At 44.4% G+C, this 22,250-nt stretch overlaps 1 protein-coding gene across 5 annotated transcripts in view; it reads right to left on the bottom strand.

The window, feature by feature from the left end:
* Positions 1 to 6,017: 6,017 nt before the first annotated feature.
* The window catches only part of Nr1h4 (nuclear receptor subfamily 1 group H member 4), a 79,376-nt gene continuing 63,143 nt past the window's right edge, over positions 6,018 to 22,250 (bottom strand). For 4 of the 5 annotated variants that reach the window (XM_021204674.2, XM_029542132.1, XM_021204675.2 and 1 more), the window contains 2 exons: positions 8,950 to 9,063; positions 6,018 to 7,272 (listed from right to left, as the gene is read on the bottom strand). In XM_021204674.2, coding sequence (XP_021060333.1) covers positions 7,034 to 7,272; positions 8,950 to 9,063 — 353 coding nt within the window. In that variant the 3' untranslated portion in view covers positions 6,018 to 7,033. The remainder of the gene's footprint in view (positions 7,273 to 8,949; positions 9,064 to 22,250) is intronic. The other variant, XM_021204673.1, reaches the window with a different exon arrangement.

Genomic DNA, 22,250 nt, shown 5'->3' with positions numbered 1-22,250 from the left:
CATAAGGCTTGAATATACATCCACCAAGAAGTAAGATTTCTTCTTTTCAATTTTTGCTTACTTCTTGCATGGAGGTATCTGAGATCTCTAGGATTATCCCCTCTCTCTCTCTCTCTCTCTCTCTCTCTCTCTCTCTCTCTCTCTCTCTCTCTGCCTGAGGATGTAGCTCTCTGCTACTTCTCCAGCATTATTCCTACCCGTGAACCCCCCTGCTCCCCACCATGATGCTAATAAATTTTCTATCTGAAGTTGGAAGTAAGCCATGGATTAAATGATTTCTTTTGTAAGTGTTGCCTTGATCATGGGGTCTCTTCACATCAATACAACAGCAATCAAGACAACCAGAGTCTGGTCCCTGTTGACTCAGATTCCCTTTGGCTACAAGATGGGTTCCACAGGTTCTACATTTCTGTAGGCTCAACTTAAATTCAAATATAAATAAATAAATAAATAAATAAATAAACAAGTGGATATTTGTATAGTTGTGTGTACGTTTAAAATTTTCAAAACCTACTTTTAATGAGAATTCTCAAGCCTGGGCAATGGTGGTGCACGACTTTAATTCCAGCACTTGGGAGGCAGAGGCAGGTGGATTTCTGAGTTCGAGGCCAGCCTGGTCTACAGAGTGAGTTCCAGAACAGCCAGGGCTATACAGAGAAACCCTGTCTTGGGGGATGGGGAAAGGTTCTTAAATGTTTTAACCTCCCTTCTAGCCCACCACCCACCTGAGGTAGTGGAAAAGGAAGGTCATTAGGATACGGGGGAAGTGGACCTGTTTAGAAACAGTTCTTTGGGGGCGAGTCCAGTCTTCCTTTGTCAGGAGATGAGCAGTTCAATCAAGTAGCAAACACCAGATATGAATCAGCAGCTGCAGTCCAGTTCTCTTGCAGTCACTACACACAAACCAACAAGGGCAGTTCAATCCAGATGAAGTGGCAAGGCTTGCCAACTGGCTAAGGTCTACAGAAGTGGCAAGAAGCCACAGGAATCTCACAAGAAGTTCAACAGCGAGTGTCTCTCTAAGGCGTCACCACAAGTGGAGCTCAGCAATGCAATGTAACACAAACCAGTACTTGCATGTCCTTAATGAAAAACATCGAGGCAGGGCAAAGCAAACCAATGCTCTCTCCCACTGTCTGTGGGGTCATATTAATACTCCTTCATCATGTGTCCTTTCACACATCTGCTATAGCAAAACATCTCTTCACCCGTGTCTGCTTCAAGAAGATATCATTTGACTTTCCAAAGAAACCGGAAGTTGTCACTTCAGTTGTGCTTAGGTTAAAAAAAAAAACACAAATCACTCTAGGTGCTTCAAAAAGAGGCAGTTTAGCATAGCTTTGGGTTTTATAGGGAATGGAATTGTGACCCAGCGATGAAAACCAGCAAGGAGTTCTGGACTTGGAAGTTAAAAGCCAGAACAATCAGCACCAGGGCATAACTTGCCCTGTAGAGCTGCGAGCCCTGCAGGAGAAGGCATCTTTACCAGAGAGTGGAGGAAAACGTTCTATCATTTCTTATTCTCCAGACTCTCAGCAGTGCCTTTCTTGACAGAACCTGGTCAAAGCCAGCTGACCTAGGAGCGTATACAATGTAGCTTGTTGGGAATTAACTCTCCTTCCCTGGATAAGTAGGAAAGCAAATGGGATGGATGGGCCTGAGCACCTACAAGATACAGTAGCTGGGGGGTTTGTTGTTGTTTTCTTTCTGTGAAACCTCAGCTTCATTAGCTTCTGGGAAAAAAAAAAAATATCGATGCATCTTGGTTAGAGACGTTCACGGTAGCAGCTGGGATGCTGGGTGTATGTTGCTTCAGGCTGTGGCCTGGGTCAAGGTGCACTCGTTCTGTCGCCTGTTTTGGGTCATACTGATACCCAGGGCAAGCTCTCCTCCTGGCAGATGGCAGATACTGGGTGTGCAGGGCAGCAAGAAGAGACACACTGGTCTCCTAGGCTCTGAGCTGATATATTGTCACTTCCACCTATATTCCAGAGCCCAAAGCTGGCCACACCGTGAAGGGATACTAGCCCATTGGGGTATGTAGCTCTGGTAGGCCTTGCCCTTCTCCCCACTCCCTCTGCCTTCCTAAAGAAAACTGTTAGATTACATTCCTAAAGCCAGCCACCAAGGTCTATTCCCTTTTTTGTCCACTTCCTCCTCCTGAGGCTGATTACCAAGGTCCAGCTATCAAAGTATTGTAGTCCATACATTCAAAAACTCCCTTTGGCTCACCTAATTAACATGCCCAATTAAAATTAAACACCTCATTCTAACATGGAGTTTGCCCTTTTACCCTTATAAGCTGCCATTTGCCTATGGGCCATGGCTATCTCCTCTCTATCCAGAGATGTCTCCCAGGACAAGAAAAAAAAAGAAAAACCCTTCTCCCTCTCCCTTCTTCCCTTCCCCTCTCCTTCGCCCTCTGTCTCTTGCCTTTGTCCCCTGTCCCTGCCCTCTGTCCCTCTGGGGCAAATCAATGTGTTTTGTGCTGAGAATTTGGTCTTGAGGAGTCTTGAGCTGAGGTCAAGTTTCCCCACCAACAGACAAGCCCAACTTCAGTGGGTGGAGATGAAAGTTCTTCCCAGTCTTTTATAAGGTGTTATGTATACAGATTCATAGATTCATAGATAAAAGAATTTACAAACAGACCAAGAGGGAAAGCCAAGAATAATTTTATTGGCATTTGCAATTAAGAAAACAAACAGCAGCTGTTTGGAGGGAGATGGCTAGGAGGAAGAAAGCCAGGCTTTCTGAGTCGAGGCCAAGAAAGCAGACAGGTGTAGCAATGGAAGTCAGCCAGCAGCTGCAGAAGGTGAGGGCAAGCTGCTGGTGTCCGGAAGTAGAGCAGTCCTTAGCGTTTCAGTGAGCAGGTTTAGGATTTGGGCCAGTCTCATATAAAAGCCGACTGAAAAGGTGGAACTCACTCAAAGTCATGTTTTTGAGTTAGAGCTTAGCGGTTGGCTTAGCCTTCGGGTTGGCTTAGCGGTGAAGAGCTACAGCCACTGCAAAGACAGAAGGGCCTGCTGAGACATAAGCACCCATTCTTCTCAGCTTCCTAGTTCGTCTTTAGCTGCACTGTGGTTCTTCATGTTTCTGGAAATGACAGTTTCCCCATCCAGGTAACTGATGGACCATTTAGATCTTTTTAAAATAAACAATATACATGAGGGAGGGAGGGAGGGAGGGAGGGAGAGAGAGAGAGAGAGAGAGAGAGAGAGAGAAAGAAAGAATACATAAGTGTAGGTGCCCACAGAGCAAAGAGGCCCGGATTCCCTGGAGCTGGAGTTACAGCTGGTTATAACTGTAAGCTGGGTGCTGGGTCTTACTGCTAAGCCATCGATCCAGCCCCCTTGGATTAGCTGTTTGTCTGCTTGCTTGCTTGCTTGCTTGCTTGCTTGCTCGCTCTTTGGCAGACAAGTTCCCTCTGTGGAGCCCTGACTGGCCTGAAACTCAGTATGCAGACCATGCTGGTCTTGAACTCACGGGGAGGAGGGGGGGGGGAAATCCGTCTACCTGCCCCTGATGCTGACAGAGTGCTGGGACTATTGGCCCAGTATGTACCAGTGGTACTTCTTCCAGTCCCTTTTCTTTTTTAAGCAGAGTGAACATAGATTTATCAAGGCAATGTTAGACAAACCTCTCAAGAATGGGAGGGGCTTGAAATGAGGAATATCTAGAGTTGTTCCCCCCCCCTTTAAAAATCTACTAGTGAGGGCTGGAGAGATGGCTCAGCAGTTAAGGGCACTGACTACTCTTCCAGAGGTCCTGAGTTCAATTCCCAGCAGCCACATGGTGGCTCACAACCACCTGTAATGGGATCTGATGCCCTCTTCTGATGTGTCTGAAGACAAGTTGCAGTGTACTTATATAAATAAATAAGTCTATTTTTTAAAATCCACTAGTGAACTACTTCTCCGATTACTTGACACTGGGTGTGTGGACTTCCGATATCAGGTGGCTGTAGTTCAATTCTGATGCTAAGTATCTTTTGACAGTACCCGGGGGGCAAACTGAGCCCACTGAGTAACAAGTTAGGTGTATCCTCTATGTCTGAGCTTCATCCTTGCCCCTGTCCTGTGATAATTATCTTGACTTAGTACAGATAAACAGGCTATGGGCCCAGTCCCATAGGCCTCCTCCCTCTCTTCGAATGACAACTAGAAGGCCTAAGCGAAGCTAACCCCAGACTGACTACTCAGCTCCAAATTGCCCATTTCTGCGAACCCTTCTTTGGGTTTAGTCATTCTTTAGAATAGCTCAAGGACCCCAAAGGAAGCTGCTCGATCACTATATTAGTCCCATGCCCTTAAGCTGCTGGGGCAAAGTTCCTGACAGAAGCCACTTAAGGAGGGCTTTTATGGCTCCCAGTTCACACGGCTCAGCGCACGGCCGCAGGAGTTTGCGGTATGGTTCGTTCACACCCTGGCAGATCAGAGAGCGGAACACTAGCCTAGATCTGGACAGTATCCTGCCTCCACCAGTGAAGGGCCATGCTCCAGAGGATTCATGACCTCCCAGAGTCACCCCACCACTTGGGGAGACCCCCAAGAGTTCAAACCCGAGCCTGTGGGAGACACCCCACATTCAGACATAGCATTCACTCCAAAACAGGACATGGGGAACAAGGAGCATCCACATTCCCTTACCCAGCATGCCACCCTCCAAACCACTCCACTATGGCCATCAACCCAGTTTTCCAGATCTCATTATTGGGAGCAGAGCTATGGAAACGGTACTGCATAGATATGATTTATTTAATCATTGGGTTTTGGTGTTGTAGTCATTTTCATGCTCTGTTCGTAAAGGCCTTTTCAAGACCCCAACTGTCCCCATTCCCCACCCCCTAGAAGCTAGAGTTGAGACAGAGAGTTCTAACCCTTTAACCACATGTTTGGTCCATCCTGAAGCTATCTAGGGACCCACCAAGAGTCATTTTCATAACATAGCTTAGATGTGGTTAAAGGAAGCTTGCTATGAATATCAAAAGATGTTCCTCTTCCCTCACCACTGAATGATTCAGGGTTGGTTCAACATATGAAATCAATAAGAATAATAAATCATACCAACAGACTTTAAGACAAATACGACACCACCATTTCAGTAGCTGAAAAAAAAAAAGGCCTTTAACAAGAGATGGGGCAGGACTGGAGCGAACATACCTCAATATAAGAGAAGCGCTACTTGACAACTTATTCTAAATGGAAAACAAATTCAAAGGAATTCCATTACAACCAGGAATGAGGCAGGACTGTGTGCCCACTATCCTTGAGTTCTGAAGCTGTGCCTAGCACCAGGAACAGTGTCCCACACTGTATCTCTTCCAGCATCACGCTTCCTTTCCCACAGGGTAAGCGATGTTTCCTACCGTGAGCTTTGACCACTTCAGTACACCCAGACTAACAGGATGAAGTCTGCAGTGCCCACAGCTTCCCACTTCCCACCACTTCCCCCATGTGTTGCCTGCGATCCCGAGACACCACACTCTGTTCCCCGCAACCGAATCTTCCCTTTCAAGCATTCAGAAGTTTACTACAGTTTTCATTCATCTCTCCCCTGGTGGGCCCGAATGATTTCATGCCTCACTGACCAACTAAATCCTTCTAAACAACAGAGTCTGCTATTTATGTTTTCTATCATCGTATCCAGCCCATCCACCAAGTTCCGGTCTTTTGGAGGAGAATTTGTTTAGTCTCCACCCTCCTTTGTCTCTGTCCCTTTCACCTTGAGCTCCCTTGGCCCATAGAATCCCAAGGGAAATTTCACCTCCACTAAGGGATTTCTCAGGTTTCTGTGCTAGCCCACTGAACTTTCCACTGTACGCCTTTGCAACCCCCAGCCTTTACCAGATCTTAACTACATCTGTATGCTGCCTGGAGGGAGTTTAGCAGAATTTTGCATTAAAGAGAACTTGGTGGTGCACACCTTTAAACCCAGCACTTGGGAGGCAGAGGCAGGCGGATCTCGGAGTTCAAGGCCAGCCTGGTCTACAGAGTGAGTTCCAGGACAGCCAGGGCTACACAGAGAAACCCTGTCTCATAATACAAAACAAAACAAAACAAAACAAAACAAAACAGGTGACTTTCCTTGTGGTATGGAATAGAATCCAAGCAGCGCTGGATTTGGAATCTAGCATTTGTATTTCTCTATAGATTCTTTGCTTAGGAAGCAAGCTCCATTTGGGCTTACTTCAAGAGAAAGGGAGATTTCAGCTCATTACTTACAGAAGGTATTTCATTGTATTAGGCAAAGGAGAACAGGGAGAAGACTGCCACAGTTGAATAACGAAGGAAGGAAATGAACCAGTTCCTGCTTTGGGGAAGTATCTAACAGCTGTGCATCCAGCTGCAGGAGTGAAAACCGTTGGGGGAGGGAGCAGAGGGAGGCTGTGTGTGCTGAAGCCACAGTGTACTTTTCTAAGAGTTATTTGCATGCTCTATTAGTAAATGCCTTTTCAAGACCCCAACTGTCTTGAGGGTGGGGTGGCTTCAGGGACTATTTTATGCAGAAAAACTATTAACTTCCTGAACCAATGAACATCAAACATGACTTCTGCGGGGATGGAAACATTACTTTTCTATTGTAAGAGTTTACTTTCTGGAAATCACCTGCCCTCCAACTCAGTAAGATTTCCATCATCACTTAAAGAGATACTCCTCAATCTTTTTTTTTTTTTTTCCCAAATGAGAAGTCTCCTTGCTATTACATTCAGTTTATTGTCTCAGTTGAAAACAGCTCAACTTTATAAAATATATATATAATATTGTCGAATGAAGAATAAAATGTCCCTAGCTCAGTAGATAGAATTGAAGTAACAATTGATTTAATTAGGCAAAAGGGGGCATGCCAGTGGGGTTTCCTGAAGCCTTGTAAAATACAGTGTGGGGAAAGCAACTCTATCTAGTCTGTATTTACAACTGTGGGAGGTGTATAATTGCCACATAAATATTCATTGAGATTCTTGAGTGAAACCAGGTACAAATGAAACCAGGTTTCTGTTCCGAGGAGGACAAGGAGCCAGCCCCACCCGTGTCCATCACTGCACATCCCAGATCTCACAGAGGAGCGGGGTGAACTTGTGGTCATTCACTCTCCAAGACATCAGCATCTCAGCGTGGTGATGGTTGAATGTCCGAAGCTCCGTCAGGCGACCCAGGAGGCAGGCAAAGTGCTGAGGGTTCTCGGGCTGGTACATCTTGCACAGCTTCTGTAGCACATCAAGCAGCGGTTCCTGGAGCTTTTCCACCGCCTCTCGGTCCTTTATGTATTGTCTGTCTGTGTGGGGGGGGGGGTTGAAATAAAATAGCCAGATTAAAGAAATGTTAAAAAAGTAATTAGGGGTAATTATGGCAATGGCTAAGCTTTTTAAAATGTTGGCATATCCACTGATTACTATGCAGAACTCCTGTGGGCAGCCGAATTGTTGAGATGGTATGGATGTAGTGCCTGACACATGTCTAGGAGACACTATCTTGAAGCTGACATTCTGGTCCCCTCGCTCTTGTAATTTCCCTGAGCCAGGGAAATTGTGTATATAAAAACATGTGTATTTATATATACATATAAATATATATATGTATATGTATACATATATAGTGCACAAAATTTTCAATGTAATTAAAATTATTTGCATGTACATACACACATATCTACACATATACAAAGATATATACACACATGTGTACAATGGACTTACATGTAGACCAAGAAAGGGAACACCGATGCTCCCAGAAGTCTCCCTAAACTCCCTTCTCAATCAAAGTCATTGAAGGAAACTCACATAACAGGTATAAGCATCCTGTCTCAGGGGGACATTCCCAGACTTCCTGGGCCATGGGGGATCTGCATGTGTAACTCCAGGTGGCTCTGCCAAGTGGTTTTGTTTTTCCCCTCAATCATAATTATTAATGCCCAAAGAATACCAACTAGCACCTGCCTATTTATCATGTATAAAAAAAAATCTTCTAAGGCTAGCACGGTATGGTTTACAAATGACAAACACAGTGGTACTTTCACCCAAATTATTAGAATCAACTTTGAAAATAGATTTTTTTTTCAGGGAGATATTCAGGTCTATAATTTTCAAAACAATAATAAAATTAGAAGCATATAGTTATACAATCAGTAACTATTAGGTATGTCTTTGAAGAGCCATACAGGGGAACATCATAACTTTTAACAAGAGCCTTGTAAAGAGTCCTCTGAAGGATAGAGGGATTGCTGCTATGTTACAATGCATACCATGTCTTCGATGTTCCTGCACCAGTGGCTCTCCCTAGAGCCCTCACTGACAACTTATGAACTTCCGTTCTCTTCCCACTTCCTTCCCATCTAGCCTCATCATTGTAAGTTTTTTTTTTTTTTTCTTTTTTGGTTTTTCGAGACAGGGTTTCTCTGTATAGCCCTGGCTGTCCTGGAACTCACTTTGTAGACCAGGCTGGCCTCAAACTCAGAAATCCGCCTGCCTCTGCCTCCCAAGTGCTGGGATTAAAGGCGTGTAAGTTTTTTGAGATGAATTCTCACTGTATAGCCCAGGCTGAGCTCAAATCAGTACTGTTCCTCCATCAGCCAAGTACAGACATTACAGGCACGAGTCACTGGGGCTGTCTATTATTATTACATATTTTGTAGCAATTTTGTCATCTTCCTCACTTTTCTAGAACAATAACCTGTAGGAGCGCTATTCAATTTATTCCTAAAGTTTAGAGCCATAGTCACTGTGTAGGAGGTGTTGAAGGGGTAGTTATTGGAACCATGAGAGTAATTTTTTTCAATATTAACTAAAAGTATATTAAGATAATAATAATGTTCTGTTTGAGTGGTAGAATTGTAGGCCACTTTACTTTCTTTTTGTGTCTCCGTGTTTTCCATATTTTCTCTAATCCACATCATCATGACTATGCTGAGAAAGAAGCAAACAGTATGAAAATATAAATATGACAGTATGATTACCTGGAGAGAGGATGACGATCGCTGTGAGCAGAGCGTACTCCTCCTGAGTCATTTTGAGTTCCCCAACACTTTTATAGAAACTGAACATCGGGGTTATATACTCATCAGAGATGCCTATGTAGGAAAGTTCAAAAAGTGCAGTTACAATAACAGGATTTTAATTCTAGTTTTCACTATTGTGCCAAGTGTGTGTGTGTGTGTGTGTGCGCGTGCGTGCATGTGCATGTGTGTATGAACATGTGTGTGCATGTAGAGGCCAGGGTACAACTTTGTGGAGTTGGTCCTCTCCTTCACGTGGATTCTAAAGATCAAAGATCTAATGATGTAATGATCAGAGCCAGAGGAACCTGTGACCATCCACATTTGTCTCCATTCACACCCAATCATTTAGTTATACTAAATTATACATCACAGCCAAAGACAGTGCGTGGTAAGACCAGTAAGCAGAATCTTCAAAGGACAGCCTCCTGTCGGATGCATTTGTCTTTGTTCAGCGCCAGTGTGTAACGATAAAAGATAATATTCATGGGTTAGAAGAATTCCTATAATTGCACCATTTTCTGGGTGGGGAACGTGTTACTTTAAACAATATCAATAGATACATTCTAGATAGGGAGTAACTTTAGCAAGGAACACAGCATAGTTGTGCTTCTGTTCAGAAGCATAAACAACCTCACTGAATAAGTTACCCAGAGTTCTTATGAATGGGTTTGGATCTACCTGAAGTGCCCATTGCCTGCCATCCACTTATCAATAGGGGGTCACTTTTTTCTAAACCTTGGGATGTCAAATATGAAAGATTCCAGATAAGGACCAACCCTCCCGACTTTCTCCTAGCCCACGTCCGGATGTCTCCATTTTCAGTGGTGGGCATCCTTGGCACCCAGTTGTCCAGGTTGACATTCTGGTGTGCGACCGGTCCTGTGGGGCTCACTGCTTCTCTTCACCCCAGATGCCTTACTTCCCTGTAGCTCTTGGCACCGAGTATCACCCAATCAACTCTCCTTATCTGGCAGATAGCAACTGCGTCCTCATTCATCTTCCTGTCTCTTTTAACACATTCTCTATCCAGATAACAGAACGGCCCCCATGAACTTGAAATCACATGTTTTCTCCTCACTTGTTCCACACCTTCAGAACCTTTCGATGGTGTTTGCCGTATGCATGCTCTTCTTTTAAATGGGGACCTCCGCCTCTGTCACCGTCAGAGACTGTAGCACACTGAGTCAGTATTTACTAGGTCCTCAGCACGCACGCACGACACTCTGTGACAGGTATTTTTGGCCACTCTTTTCAAGCCCACTATGTCAAATACCAAAGACACCAGGAGAAAACCCAAACCCTCTCCCCTCCCCCAAATCCTCTCATCCCCTGCTGTTTCTTCATCAAGTTTTCTCAGATCCCTCTAGACCATCAGTTCTCTGCCTTCCCGAGGCTTCGAACTTTTACTACAGTTCCTTGTGTTGTGGTAACCCCACCACCACCACCACAAAATTATTTTGTCTCCACTTCAGAACTGTAATTTTTGCAACTGTTATGAACTGTAATGTGAATAGCTGCTGTCCAGCCTATCTGCTCTGCGATAGGCAGGATTAGAACTTCTGTACTAGCTAGATATGGAAAAGTCAGTAAGCTGCCCAAAGAGACAGAGCTGGTGAGAGGCGGCCCCATGACTCGAGCCAACGTTGGCAAGGCTTTGATTCAGTTTCCCCATCACACAGTTTCCCTCGGCAATTCCGTTTTCCCGGTGTCTGTACCCCCACGGCTGTCTCTGCTGGGAGTCCCCCTCATTCCCTTTGAACTTTATTCTTGTTTATAATTTAAGACCACGTGTGTTGTTTTACTCAAATATTAGGTTGGAGCTTGCACTACACATGGTCTCATTCCAGAAGAAGGACTGGTTAGGGAAGCAAGGGGACAGGAGAGATGTGGATATGACTAGCTGATGAGTGGAGATGAGGACCCCTCTCCCAGGATTGGTCCACTTGAAAAATCCATTGCTTTCTTCCTTTCTAAGCCAAATCCAGAGCCACAGAATTCTGGCTGAACAAATCAGAGTAGGGTTGGACTCCCCACGCTTCTGTCACCTGGTACTACCACCTTGTACACCTTATAAAGTCAGTTTGTCAGCAAGTCAAAGCCTCACCCTTAGACGACCTTGAAGTCTCTTCCCAACCGTGTCCTTGGCCTCTCCCACAGATTCAACACACCACACACCACTACCCTCTCCCCCATCCTTTGATTATGCGTCTGACCCCAGTGGATTCTCTTAACAGCTAAGTCTTTGTTCCACTAGTGGGAGATTACATCACATGGAAGAATGCCCTTTATCCAGCTGCTGCAGGACTACCCATGACCAGATGAGAGACAGCATTCAAGGACTGGAGCAGGGACCTGGGAATGCGGCCCCGCTGCTCCCATCATAGGGTTAGAGGTCGTGAGTCAACTCTCGACTTTGACATCTGACTCATACAGAGAGTGTTTTTCTGCAAAACCTGCACACCTCCCGGTAAGCCCTCAGTGGTGGGGCAGGCCTGTGGTTCCATTTAACTGGGGGTCTGAGAGAGGACGATAGCCCTGCCTAAGCTACAGAGCAAGTTCAAGGATAGCGGGGTCACCCCGTGAGAGCCGAAAGCTACTACAGAGATCCACAAAGAGCCAAAGTGCAGAGTCCATGACTGTGGAGAGCCCGGTCACGGGTTACATCTGCGACCTCACCCCGGCACCTAAGGCTCAGGGAAATTACCAGAGCCAGGGGACCAGAGTGTCAGCTTCAAGGTAGTGTCCCTAGATGTCTCAACAATATGGCTGCCCACAGGAGCTCTGCATAGTAATCAGTGGATAAGCCAACACGGATCGGGGAAACGTCCCAAGTCTCCAGCGCTGGATGGAGAGTTGGGGGAAATCAATGGCTGGTAAGAGAGGGAGAATCCATTTTTCTCTAGGGGTGAGCCCCCTGACAGGCTACCTAACCCGACCGGCCCTAAACCTATACACATAGGAGCAATACTGAATGGATGCAGGAGATGGGAAAGAAGAGGTCTGGTGTTCGAGAGCGGAGCCCAGGAGGAGTTGGGGGACGATGAGGGGTGATGTAAATACACTACCTGTGTATACAATTCTCAAAAAATTAAGTAAGTAAAAATAGGTTTCCAAAAAAAGTCAGAACAGAGCCGGGGAAAGTACTTGACTAGGAAATGGTAGGTTCTGGGTTTAATCCTCAGTACCACAAAAATAAAAATGAATAAGTCATCAAGAGTCATACCTATCGTTTACCATTGTTAAGCAGATGAATTGCATTGACAAATTAATTCATCACCACCTTAGTGGGTTTTAGTCTAGATTAGATGTGTGTCCCTCTGCCTTTACAAAGCTATTTTTTGTTTGTTTGTTGTTTGTTTGTTTGTTTGTTTTAGTTTCATGTGTGTTGGGAGTTGTGCTGCAGCGCCCATGGGAGGGTCAGGAAACAGCTCTTGGGAGTCCGTTCCTTCTACCACCGCGTGGGTCCTAGGGATCAAACTTAGGCCATCAGGCTCTGCAGCAAGAGCCCACATCTGCTGAGCCACCTTGCCAGGCCAGTACTGTGTGTGCACACATGCGTGTATGTGTGTGTGTGTTTAAAAAAAAAAAAACTTTCACTTTTTGGTTTTGGACACAGGGCCTCTCTAGGTAGCCCTGGCTGTCCTGGAACTCACTGTGTAAACTAGGCTAGCCTCCACCACCCAAGGGTGGGGATTAAAGGCATGTGCCACACCCCAAGCTAAAAGATCATTTTTCTTCCTCCTGGGGATGGTTATCCGATCAGTGATTTGCCTCGGGATTTTTCCGGACATTAAACCAAAACAAAGGTTTGTAATTTTTTTCCCCAAAAGATGGTCTATTTTACCTTTAACATTTTAGCAGTCTTGGCTGTAAATGGAGGTACCTGTCTCTAATCCCAGCACTTGAGAGACTGGGGTAGGGGGATGTTGAGGTCAATGTGTTTCCCAAGGCATGTAGCAAGCCATTGTCTAAAGTCAAGAAAGGCCATCTTCAGGCCCTTCCATAGTCAGGGTCTGCACCCATAGGGAAAGATCACCTAAAATGCACAGTTGAGCCACAACCTTACTTTATTCTGTTTTTAGAGAAAACCTCAGTAAATTCCTCAAAGTTTTTAACTTGTCAAATGGATTTCTGTGGAACAATTCATTTTCATTGAAATTTCTTCAAAATACATTTTAAATCTGGAGGGGGGAGGGGTTTGAGACAGTGTCTCTCTGGGTAGCCTTGGCTGTCCTAGAATTCACTCTGTAGACCAAGATGGCCTCAAACTCACAGTGACCCTCCTGCCTCTGCCTTTCGAGTGCTGGGATTTAAGGCGTGTGCCACCAATACCTGGCTCATTTGAATTACTTGGTATGGCTACCAAAACAATCTGTTTCTAGACAAAGTATATTCATGTTTTTACCAGTATGTGTGCACACGAATACACTTTCTACTTCCCACAGCTGTATTTCCCATGTCAGCATCTGCATACATCATTAAATAGACTAAAGACTGGGTAAAGAAATGTCACAGAGAGGCATGTCCTATCTGGATGTATTTGTTAGAGAATTACCCGTTCTGTTTGCCAGTGACCACACATACTTTTGGTCACTTTGAAGGATTCAGCCGTGTGAATGAGCAATTTCGTTTTTATTATTTTGAATCACTGGCTTATTTATGAATGGCCGATTCGTCCCAGGAAGTGGCTTTTGAGAGTACTGATCTGTGAGCAAATGTCTCACGAAGCGAACGTAACTTGTTTCCTTGGAGTGTGTAACCAGAGTGCAAGCAGTTGGAGTGCAAAGCAGAATAAACCCTGAGTTATGAAGTCACAAAAATACCACTATTTGCTATGTGAGTGTATATATATATATATATATATATATATATATATATACATACATATACACACACATATATATGTATATGTATATATATATATGCATGCCACGCGTATGTGGAGATCATCACACAGCATCTTGGAGAGGGCTCATTCCCTCTACCTCCTCTGTCCCTGGGATCGAACTCAGACGATGAGGCTTTTTGGCAAGCACCTTCACCTGCTGAGCCGTCTCACAGGCCCTGGGCTATAATTTTAAATGCCATGGGATTTAGAGATACTATCCAAATCGACGAAATCTGAAGATGTTCAGTATTTAGAATTCGTCTTCGATTGCCAAATTGCCTAGCTTGCTCATCCCCTTAGATCTTCAGCCTCCAGTGAAGCTGCCTCCACCAGTTAATTATAGTTGATGAAGTCAGGGGAAAAAATAAGTTAAAATGCTTGCTATGATTGTTTTCTTTTGTACGTGTTGAAGCCGGGTGGGTAGAGAAAAATGTAGAAAATAAGTAACGTGCATTTTCAAAATTATTTTTTTCTACAAGTCAGATCAAGGGTGAGTCTTCTCTGGGATTCAGAGTCGACAATTTTACTAAGGACAGTAACATAAACACCCAGAGTGTTTCAAAAGCCAGCAGTTTCCAGTATAAAAGCGTAATAACATCATCCTGAAGGGGGCAGCCCTTCCCCGTTTTCCGGCTTCTCTCTATATAACTTGATTGAATTGGTTTAAAGTTTTCACTCTAAGGACCAGTTGTCTCAGCATTGGCCACAAGAGGGCGCTATGTTCTAACTCAACCACAGAGGCCGTCTGAAAAAGTTTGAATCCTAAAAGAAAATCAGCTTACTTCCGCACCTTTGTTTTTTTGTTTTCCCTTTAAGGGGGAGCGGGATGGGGCCTCCGTGATTGACAAATTGGTTTTTCAAGGATCAGAAATGCTATCTGAAAGAACGACCCATAGCAGAACATCACTATGCTTTCTTTCTCTTTGTTCTGTTCTGGGGATCAAACCTGGAGCCTCAGAGCTGCTAGGCAAGTGCTCTACCACTGTGCTTTTAAAAATAATGAACCATTTCTTCCCTGATGAGATTCCTAGTATTAGTCAGAAACAAAAGCAGGCAGTTACGTTGTGTGTGGAATACGTATTACATGCCAGAATGTATACCATGGAAGCCGTATTTCCCAGGACTCTTGATGCCTCTGTATGGTTTATTGTTGTTGATAAGATAGACTGGGCATCGTATTTAAACCAATGCTACTTGTTCAAACATTGTAATCTGAATTTTTCCTAGAAATGACACTTTCGCAATAGCACAGAGGTGAAGTGTATACCTGAACACGGCATCCAAGCCTATGGATGCCTTCAACATCCTTTTCAGACTAAGTTCTCCATACCCTGGTGTGTTCCCAGTGAATGAATGACAACTCCTCTGGGATCCTAAAGTTTAGTTTGCTCCAGCCCAAGGTCCAGCCACTGTTACCATACCAGAGGCAGCATCCAGAAATTCTGCACAACTCTGGACACCAAAATTAAAGGCAGCGGGTGGGGGGGCCTCTGCTGAAGCTCCCAGTAGATGTCTGATCTCCTCACTTTCAGCCATGACCAATGTCTTGCTTAGAGGTGATACAGTTTCTGGCCATTAACTAGAGGAACTTGCCCGAGGGTAACAAGGAGAGAAGGCCACATTAACTACCGTTGCTGTCTCTTCCGGTTTTTCATTGGAGCTAACAGTATTCCTACTTTCAAAAACCATTACTAAGGATCAACCCCAGGGCCTCAGCACATGTCTGGCAAGCATTCTACCATTGTACTATGTCCCCAAGTCCTTATTTACTTACTTGAATAAAAAAGTGTGTGTGTGTGTTGTGTGTGTGTCCGTGCGCGCGCGCACGCGCGCGCACTTGCACACATGCATGTGTGTAGGTCAGAGGTCAACACTGGCTACCTCCCTGTGTCACTGAACCTACAGCCCACTGATTGGTCAGGATGAGCAGGCTGACAGGCTCCAGAGACTTTGTCTCTGCCTCCCCAGCACTGGGATGCCAGGCGTATGCACCCAGCTTTTCACACAGATACTCAGCGCAAGTATTTATGCTTGCCTGGCAGCCGCGGTCACTTTGCCGACAGCCATGTCCACAGCCTTTACTCCTCATTTTCTACACTAAGGCCACATTCAGCTCAGACGTCTATTACCTTCATCAGAGATAGTGTCTCTAAGAAATGACATATTCAGTTTGTCTTCCGGATTCATCCCCCTGCACTCCGAAATATAGTGCAAGGCCCCTGTCACAGTGAGGCACTACACTGTGTTCAAACATTGCTTTTCTGTGACACTTTCCCTACCACAGTGCCACAGAAGCAGACTTTTCTTCTTCCTATTCAGTTCCAGCACGCCTCTCCAACTCACAGCTCTCCGCACCACAGCTGAAACCTATACACAAATATATGAGGGAAGAAACAGTGACCACTCCTCCACAAGGCCCTGATGGGGAGGGCTGCTGCCCGGATGTTCCTACTAATCTCTGAAATGTATCTCTAAGAAGCAGCAGCCTGATGGAGACCTAGGAATTCACAAGTCTTTGTGAAATTAGACAGCGTTGTGTTTTTCTGGTTCCTTGTGACAAAGGCGGCATGGCTATAAAATGTAGCACAGGTAAGCGATGTCATGAAGGCAGTGGAAGGACCAGCAGGATGGTCTAACAGGTAAAAGGGGCTTGCTGCACAAACCAGACAACCTGAGTTCGAGTCCTGGGACCAGCATAAAGGTGGAGGGAGAGAACCAACCCCCACAAAGTTTTCTTGGACCTCTACATATGTACTGTGGTATGTGCAACCATGAGCTGAACATGCACGATAATAATGAATATGTTTGTGAAAAGACCGTGAAGCCATTCTTAACATATTCAGACATGTTTCAAATGCTCAACCCTTACCAAGCCGGCCACCTGTGCCTCAACTACTGGCTTTTAATTTTTAAAAGCTCCGACCAGTTTAAAAATTTAAAAAAAATGGTTAATTTAAATTATTAATAAATAGTCCTAATAGCGGGCTGGTGAGTTGGCTCAGTGGGTAAGAGCACCTGACTGCTCTTCTAAAGGTCCGGAGTTCAAATCCCAGCAACCACATGGTGGCTCACAACCATCTGTAACAAGATCTGATGCCCTCTTCTGGAGTGTCTGAAGACAACTACAGTGTACTTACATATAATAAATAAATAAATCTTTAAAAAAAAAAATAGTCCTAATAGCAAGATTTATTTGTCCTAACTGGTGGTTAGGACTCTCCTGGGTTTGGACAGCCAGGTTTCCAATTAAACTCGATGAATTTCAGCCAGGTTAGTTTGCCTAGTAGGCACCGGGCCTCACAATAGTGCCAGATGCCAAGCTCTGAAGCAGCTAACAGATCGACGGAAGAAGCAGATATACAAGTAAATGCATAACGCCCAAGCCTAAGCACCATAAGGTCTTAGAGATGAGCATTGTGTCTGCCCAGCGATACTAAAAACATTGGCTCGTAAAATGCTCTGATACATCTTCGTATGAAGAAAATCTCCGTCTAGAAGCCAGCCTCAAATTGCCCATGCTGAAACTGAGGTGTGACCGCCTTGAAAAGTAAAATCAAAGGTAGTAAGAATGTTAAGCTAGTAATGTCCAAAATGAGTTCAAGACCACCCAGTACCTTCCCCCTTCGAAAAGGACTTTCCAAACTGTACTAGCAGGCCGAGTGCACAGCCAGATAAGGAAGCTGGCTGACTAAACAAATGTAAAAACATAGTTTTAGCGGTCAAAATGACTGAGCCTATAGCTGCCAAAATAATATTAGCTGTTCTCAGAGAAATAACCATAACAAGATAACAGCTCTCAGAAGAATTCTCCTGCCTCCGCCCCACACTGAATTCTGAGAAAGACCACAAACCACCCTGACCTCGCTAGGATTCCCTGTGACATTAATAGCTGTGGTGTTAATAGCTGACCTATAAGTTCAAAATGTACTATTACTTTGCTGACTAAATCATAATAACCCACCATGGGGGCAAGCAAAGTGAGGGACTAGGCCAAAGGGTTACTTAGTCACTATACAAACCAACCAATGCCTGAAAGGCTTCCTTGCTACACCAATGAGAACCCTGTTGATCAAATCTGCCCCTTACAAAGGTATAAAAAGTGTGTTCTTTCTTTGTTCTGGGTCTCTCCTCTGGCCTGTGTGCTGAGAGGAGGGTCCTCAACATGTTGGATCAATAAAAATCCTCATGTGGTTTGCAGCGATGGTGATCTCTGTGGTCTTTGTGAGTAAGGGGCTTTTGATGAACTCCAACAAGCTGACTTAAGTAAGCATTTGCCTTTCTTACACTTAGAGCTTCTCATTCTCAAGCTTTAGAAAGACACTCCTCGAATTCACAGCTGGCTTACTTACTGCTTCTCTGAGAGATGTAGTTATAACCTATATAGCTTAGCACACCCAAAGGTCCTGGATTTAGCCCCCAGCAAAGCAGTCAGGGAGTAAGATGACTCACAGGTTGAAATCCTAGCACTGAGAAGCAGAGATAGGAGGATGAGAAGTTCAAGGCCATCTTCTGCCCTACAGCGCATTCAAGGCAAGCCTGGGCTGTATGAGAACCTGTCTCAAAACAGCTTTCCTGGAAGAAGCCAGAGTTGAGTGTGTCCAGCAAAATGATCCACCTGAATTCCATTCAGGTGGTTTCTATTGTCACAATATGGGATTGGTATTTGCAATTAACATCTTGTACATGTTCCCAAAGACAGGAGCCTCATATGTTTCACCACATACAACATCCTCTAGCTGGGCACTACAGCTAGCTACCACTTCATCATCCTACCATGAATATCTTATTTCTCTGACCTTGTTGTCTGTAATCGTTCACAGAGAAGCAACCTGACATCGCTAGCTGCTGCTTATATTTTATTTCTTTAATGGAGGGCAATGACGTGTTTTACTGGGTTTTATCCTGACTGGCCCAAAGCTGTAGTTGCTAGATCTTGGTAAATGACAGGAGCAATATATAGAAAGAGCACTGCCAGAACATGTTCTAGGTGTCCGCTGATGAGCTGTGTGGCCCAGACACACGGGAATGTGGTTCCCACCTACAGATGCCACTGAGGCTGCTTACAAGATGATACAAGAAAAAAGTACTCAAAATCTTGGGGCACACTGTCATTCTGACAAATACTTTTGAGTCAGATATTTAACTTATGTGTATTGTGGGGATAAAAAGAGACACCCCCCAAAACCCTGTAAATTTTAGGATTTACTTAAATTTGAAACAAAGAAGACAATTTGTTTCATTTCATGAGATTATTGCCCAGTGTCTTACCGTTGAAAAGTACACTCCTTAAAGTTAGCAAGCATACCCCAGTCCTATCATGTTTATAATAAGTATTATATAAATTATTTTTATTAAAACTTTCAGCTTAGAAGGCTAGTTTGCATTATAGTACTACATTAGGATTAAAACCATGGATGCAATCAAATTGTATAGAAACAATTCCACTACAGACTGTGTCAGATACAAGGTCTCTAGCTTCCATGAGCATAAATAGACACAGTAGCTCCCTTTAAGTAACAAAACCTCAGGAGACGGTATCTTTGTGTATATAATTTGGGCTGCAGTAATAGAAAAGAAAAAGAGTATAAATTTGCAGAACAAGAAAACTAATTTTCACATTGTATTCTTTAAAGACTTCCGTAAGGCAACAATCAGGCAACTTTGAAAGCCTGTACTATTCCAGAAATAATATATAATAGAAATAAGAAATACTCATTAGCATGGGAATAAAAGTTACTCTCAAAGGTCATCTTGCAAGATCAGGCTCTGATGTGACATGTGGACAAGACAATGTTCTGAAAACCCACTGGAAGCAGAGAACACATGAATATTAATAAATGGAAGAGACACCATTATGGATAATAAAATAGGAAGAATCGTGCACATTCAGGTGGTTTCCATTGTCACAATATGGGATTGGTATTTGCAGACAGTTTCTTATTATAAACGAGAGACACGCATATTTATTGATGTAGATTGTCTTCTGGAAAACTTTACCACCAAACTTCCATGAAACTTGAAAGTTCTGGAACTTACATTCTGAGTAAAGGGTTTTTTGTCTGTTGTTGTTGTTGGACTCAGACATTTATTTAGCCTGAAAGATCATCTCATTTGGATATTCCACTGTCTGGATAAGTCCCCTTACCTCAGTCCCTTCAGTCCCTTCAGCTCTGCATTTCATTACAGGCAGAAGGATCTTTCTGTGACCTATCTGTTCAGAATATCACTAAGGGTTCCCACAGTACTGGAATTAAGGACATTTCTTGCATTCAATGTCCTTAGTAAGCTAGTACATTTTTAGCTTCATAAATAATACTTTCTAATCACCAGGGCACTTGTGGGTGTGGGACATGGACACTGTCTTGTTAAGCCATATCTTTTGCATTTTTGGTGCCTCCTTTATGGTAGCCTTAGACTTTCCTGCTAGAAACATGCCTCTCCATCCTTCAGGATTCACCTGTCCAGTGTCTATCAAATACGCTTGCACAGGAATGTGAACACACCTCTGTGCTCCAGTTCGCACAGTGCTCCTTACTAAGGCTCTTCCACCTTCTCTACCAGTCTGCAGTTCCCGAAGGACAAAGGCCAGGCAGTGTGCCGTCCATACCCTAGACAAAAGTACAGTTCCACTACTCTGTGGATCCCGAAAGACAAAGACCAGGCAGTGTGCCGTCCATACCCTTGACAACTGAACAGTTTCATGTGCAGGACAACCCCAGTATTCAACATGTATCTGTCTTAGAGACAATTGAATACCTGCACAGAAAGACCTCTACAGGATGCCACATCACTCTACATTTCTACAACATTTGCTGTAGGAGGTGTCACACAGACAACCCTGTTAACTGGCCCCAGTGCTCAGCTGGCCCCAGCGCGCTCAGCATCTGCCTACAGCAGAGTTCCTAAATCTAGGCATGACTGAAATCTGCAACGATGTAAATTTTTTGCTAATAATATAGGGGGAATCTAGCTCTGTCCACCAGATGCAAGGAGTGTCCCTTCCCTGCAATGTGACAATCAGAAATATCTCTAGATGCTGCCAATATCCAAGGGATGAAGTGGATCAGCCGAGGTTGGAGACCATGGCGCTATAACACAAAATCAGTACTATTCCCTGAGTACATCGTGTGTTTGTAAAAGCCACCTTTCCCAACAAAGTCATTAGTTAAGAAGAAGGAAGAGTGCTGGAATTTTGAGGAAGGAGGAAGCACAGGGTGATGGTTTCACATAAGATGGCGAGGAGCTGGGAAAGTGTGGCGAACCGAGAGTTCCCAGCTGCACTTGGACTGTGTGGTCCCCACCATAGGTGAGCCAACCATGCTGTCTTAGTCCTCCAGTTAAAGCAAGCAGTGAGTTGAACTCAGTCAGCTAAACAAATTTCCCAGGCAAAGCAAACACCTGTAGCTCGATATAGCTTAGCACACCCAAAGGTCCTGGATTTAGCCCCCAGCAAAGCAGTCAGGGAGCAAGATGACGCACAGGTTAAAATCCTAGCACTGAGAAGCAGAGTCAGGAGGATGAGAAGTTCAAGGCCATCTTCTGTCCTACAGCGCATTCAAGGCAAGCCTGGGCTGTATGAGAACCTGTCTCAAAACAGCTTTCCTGGAAGAAGCCAGAGTTGAGTGTGTCCAGGAAATGATCCAAGAAAGGATCATATTGATGGAGCAGACACCTGAAACTAAGTACTGAGGGAAATGAGGTTGGGCAAAAACACAGCACAGTAGTGTTAGGAAAGTAGATGACTCCGTACGTAGAGTTCTTGCCATGGATGACTCCGTACGTAGAGTTCTTGCCATGCAAGCCTAACCACTTGAGTTTGGATCCCTACCCCACCACATACAGTAGCACAAGCTACTTTAATCTCCCCACACACTTCCTGAGGGACAGGAGTCAGAGGCAGAAGAATTGCTGGAAGCTTGCAGTGTGGCCAGCCTGGTGCAGCATTGCATAAAAGAGATTGTCTCAAACAAGCTCAAAGGTGAGGACCAACACTCAAGACTGTCCTTTCAACAACACAGGCCCGCCATGACACATGTCCCTACTCGCACACAGATGTATAGAGGAGAGAAGGCACTCGAGCCAGTGGATGGAAAGCTAGAGGATGACAGCTTGGTGGATGGAAGCTGGAGTCAGAGTTGAAGAAGCAAGTGAGCAGGAAGGTAAGATGGTTGCCTTCCATCATGGCTCATCAAAAACCTAGGCACTGCAGCTTTTAGAGAATATGTATTGGTATTAATAGGTATATGTTTGATACAGGCTTAATAAAATCCATCTCCAAGTGTTGCAAAGAATAATATATACAAATATTTTGAGGCATTGTACTGGCTAGTACTGGCTAGTTTTGTGTCAACTTGACAAAGGCTGGAGTTAT

The sequence above is a fragment of the Mus pahari genome, chromosome 9 (genome assembly GCF_900095145.1).
Source record: "Mus pahari chromosome 9, PAHARI_EIJ_v1.1, whole genome shotgun sequence".
Lineage (NCBI taxonomy): Eukaryota > Metazoa > Chordata > Mammalia > Rodentia > Muridae > Mus > Mus pahari.
The sequence above is the reverse complement of the archived record's forward strand: the minus strand, read 5'-3'. Positions and strand labels throughout refer to the sequence as shown.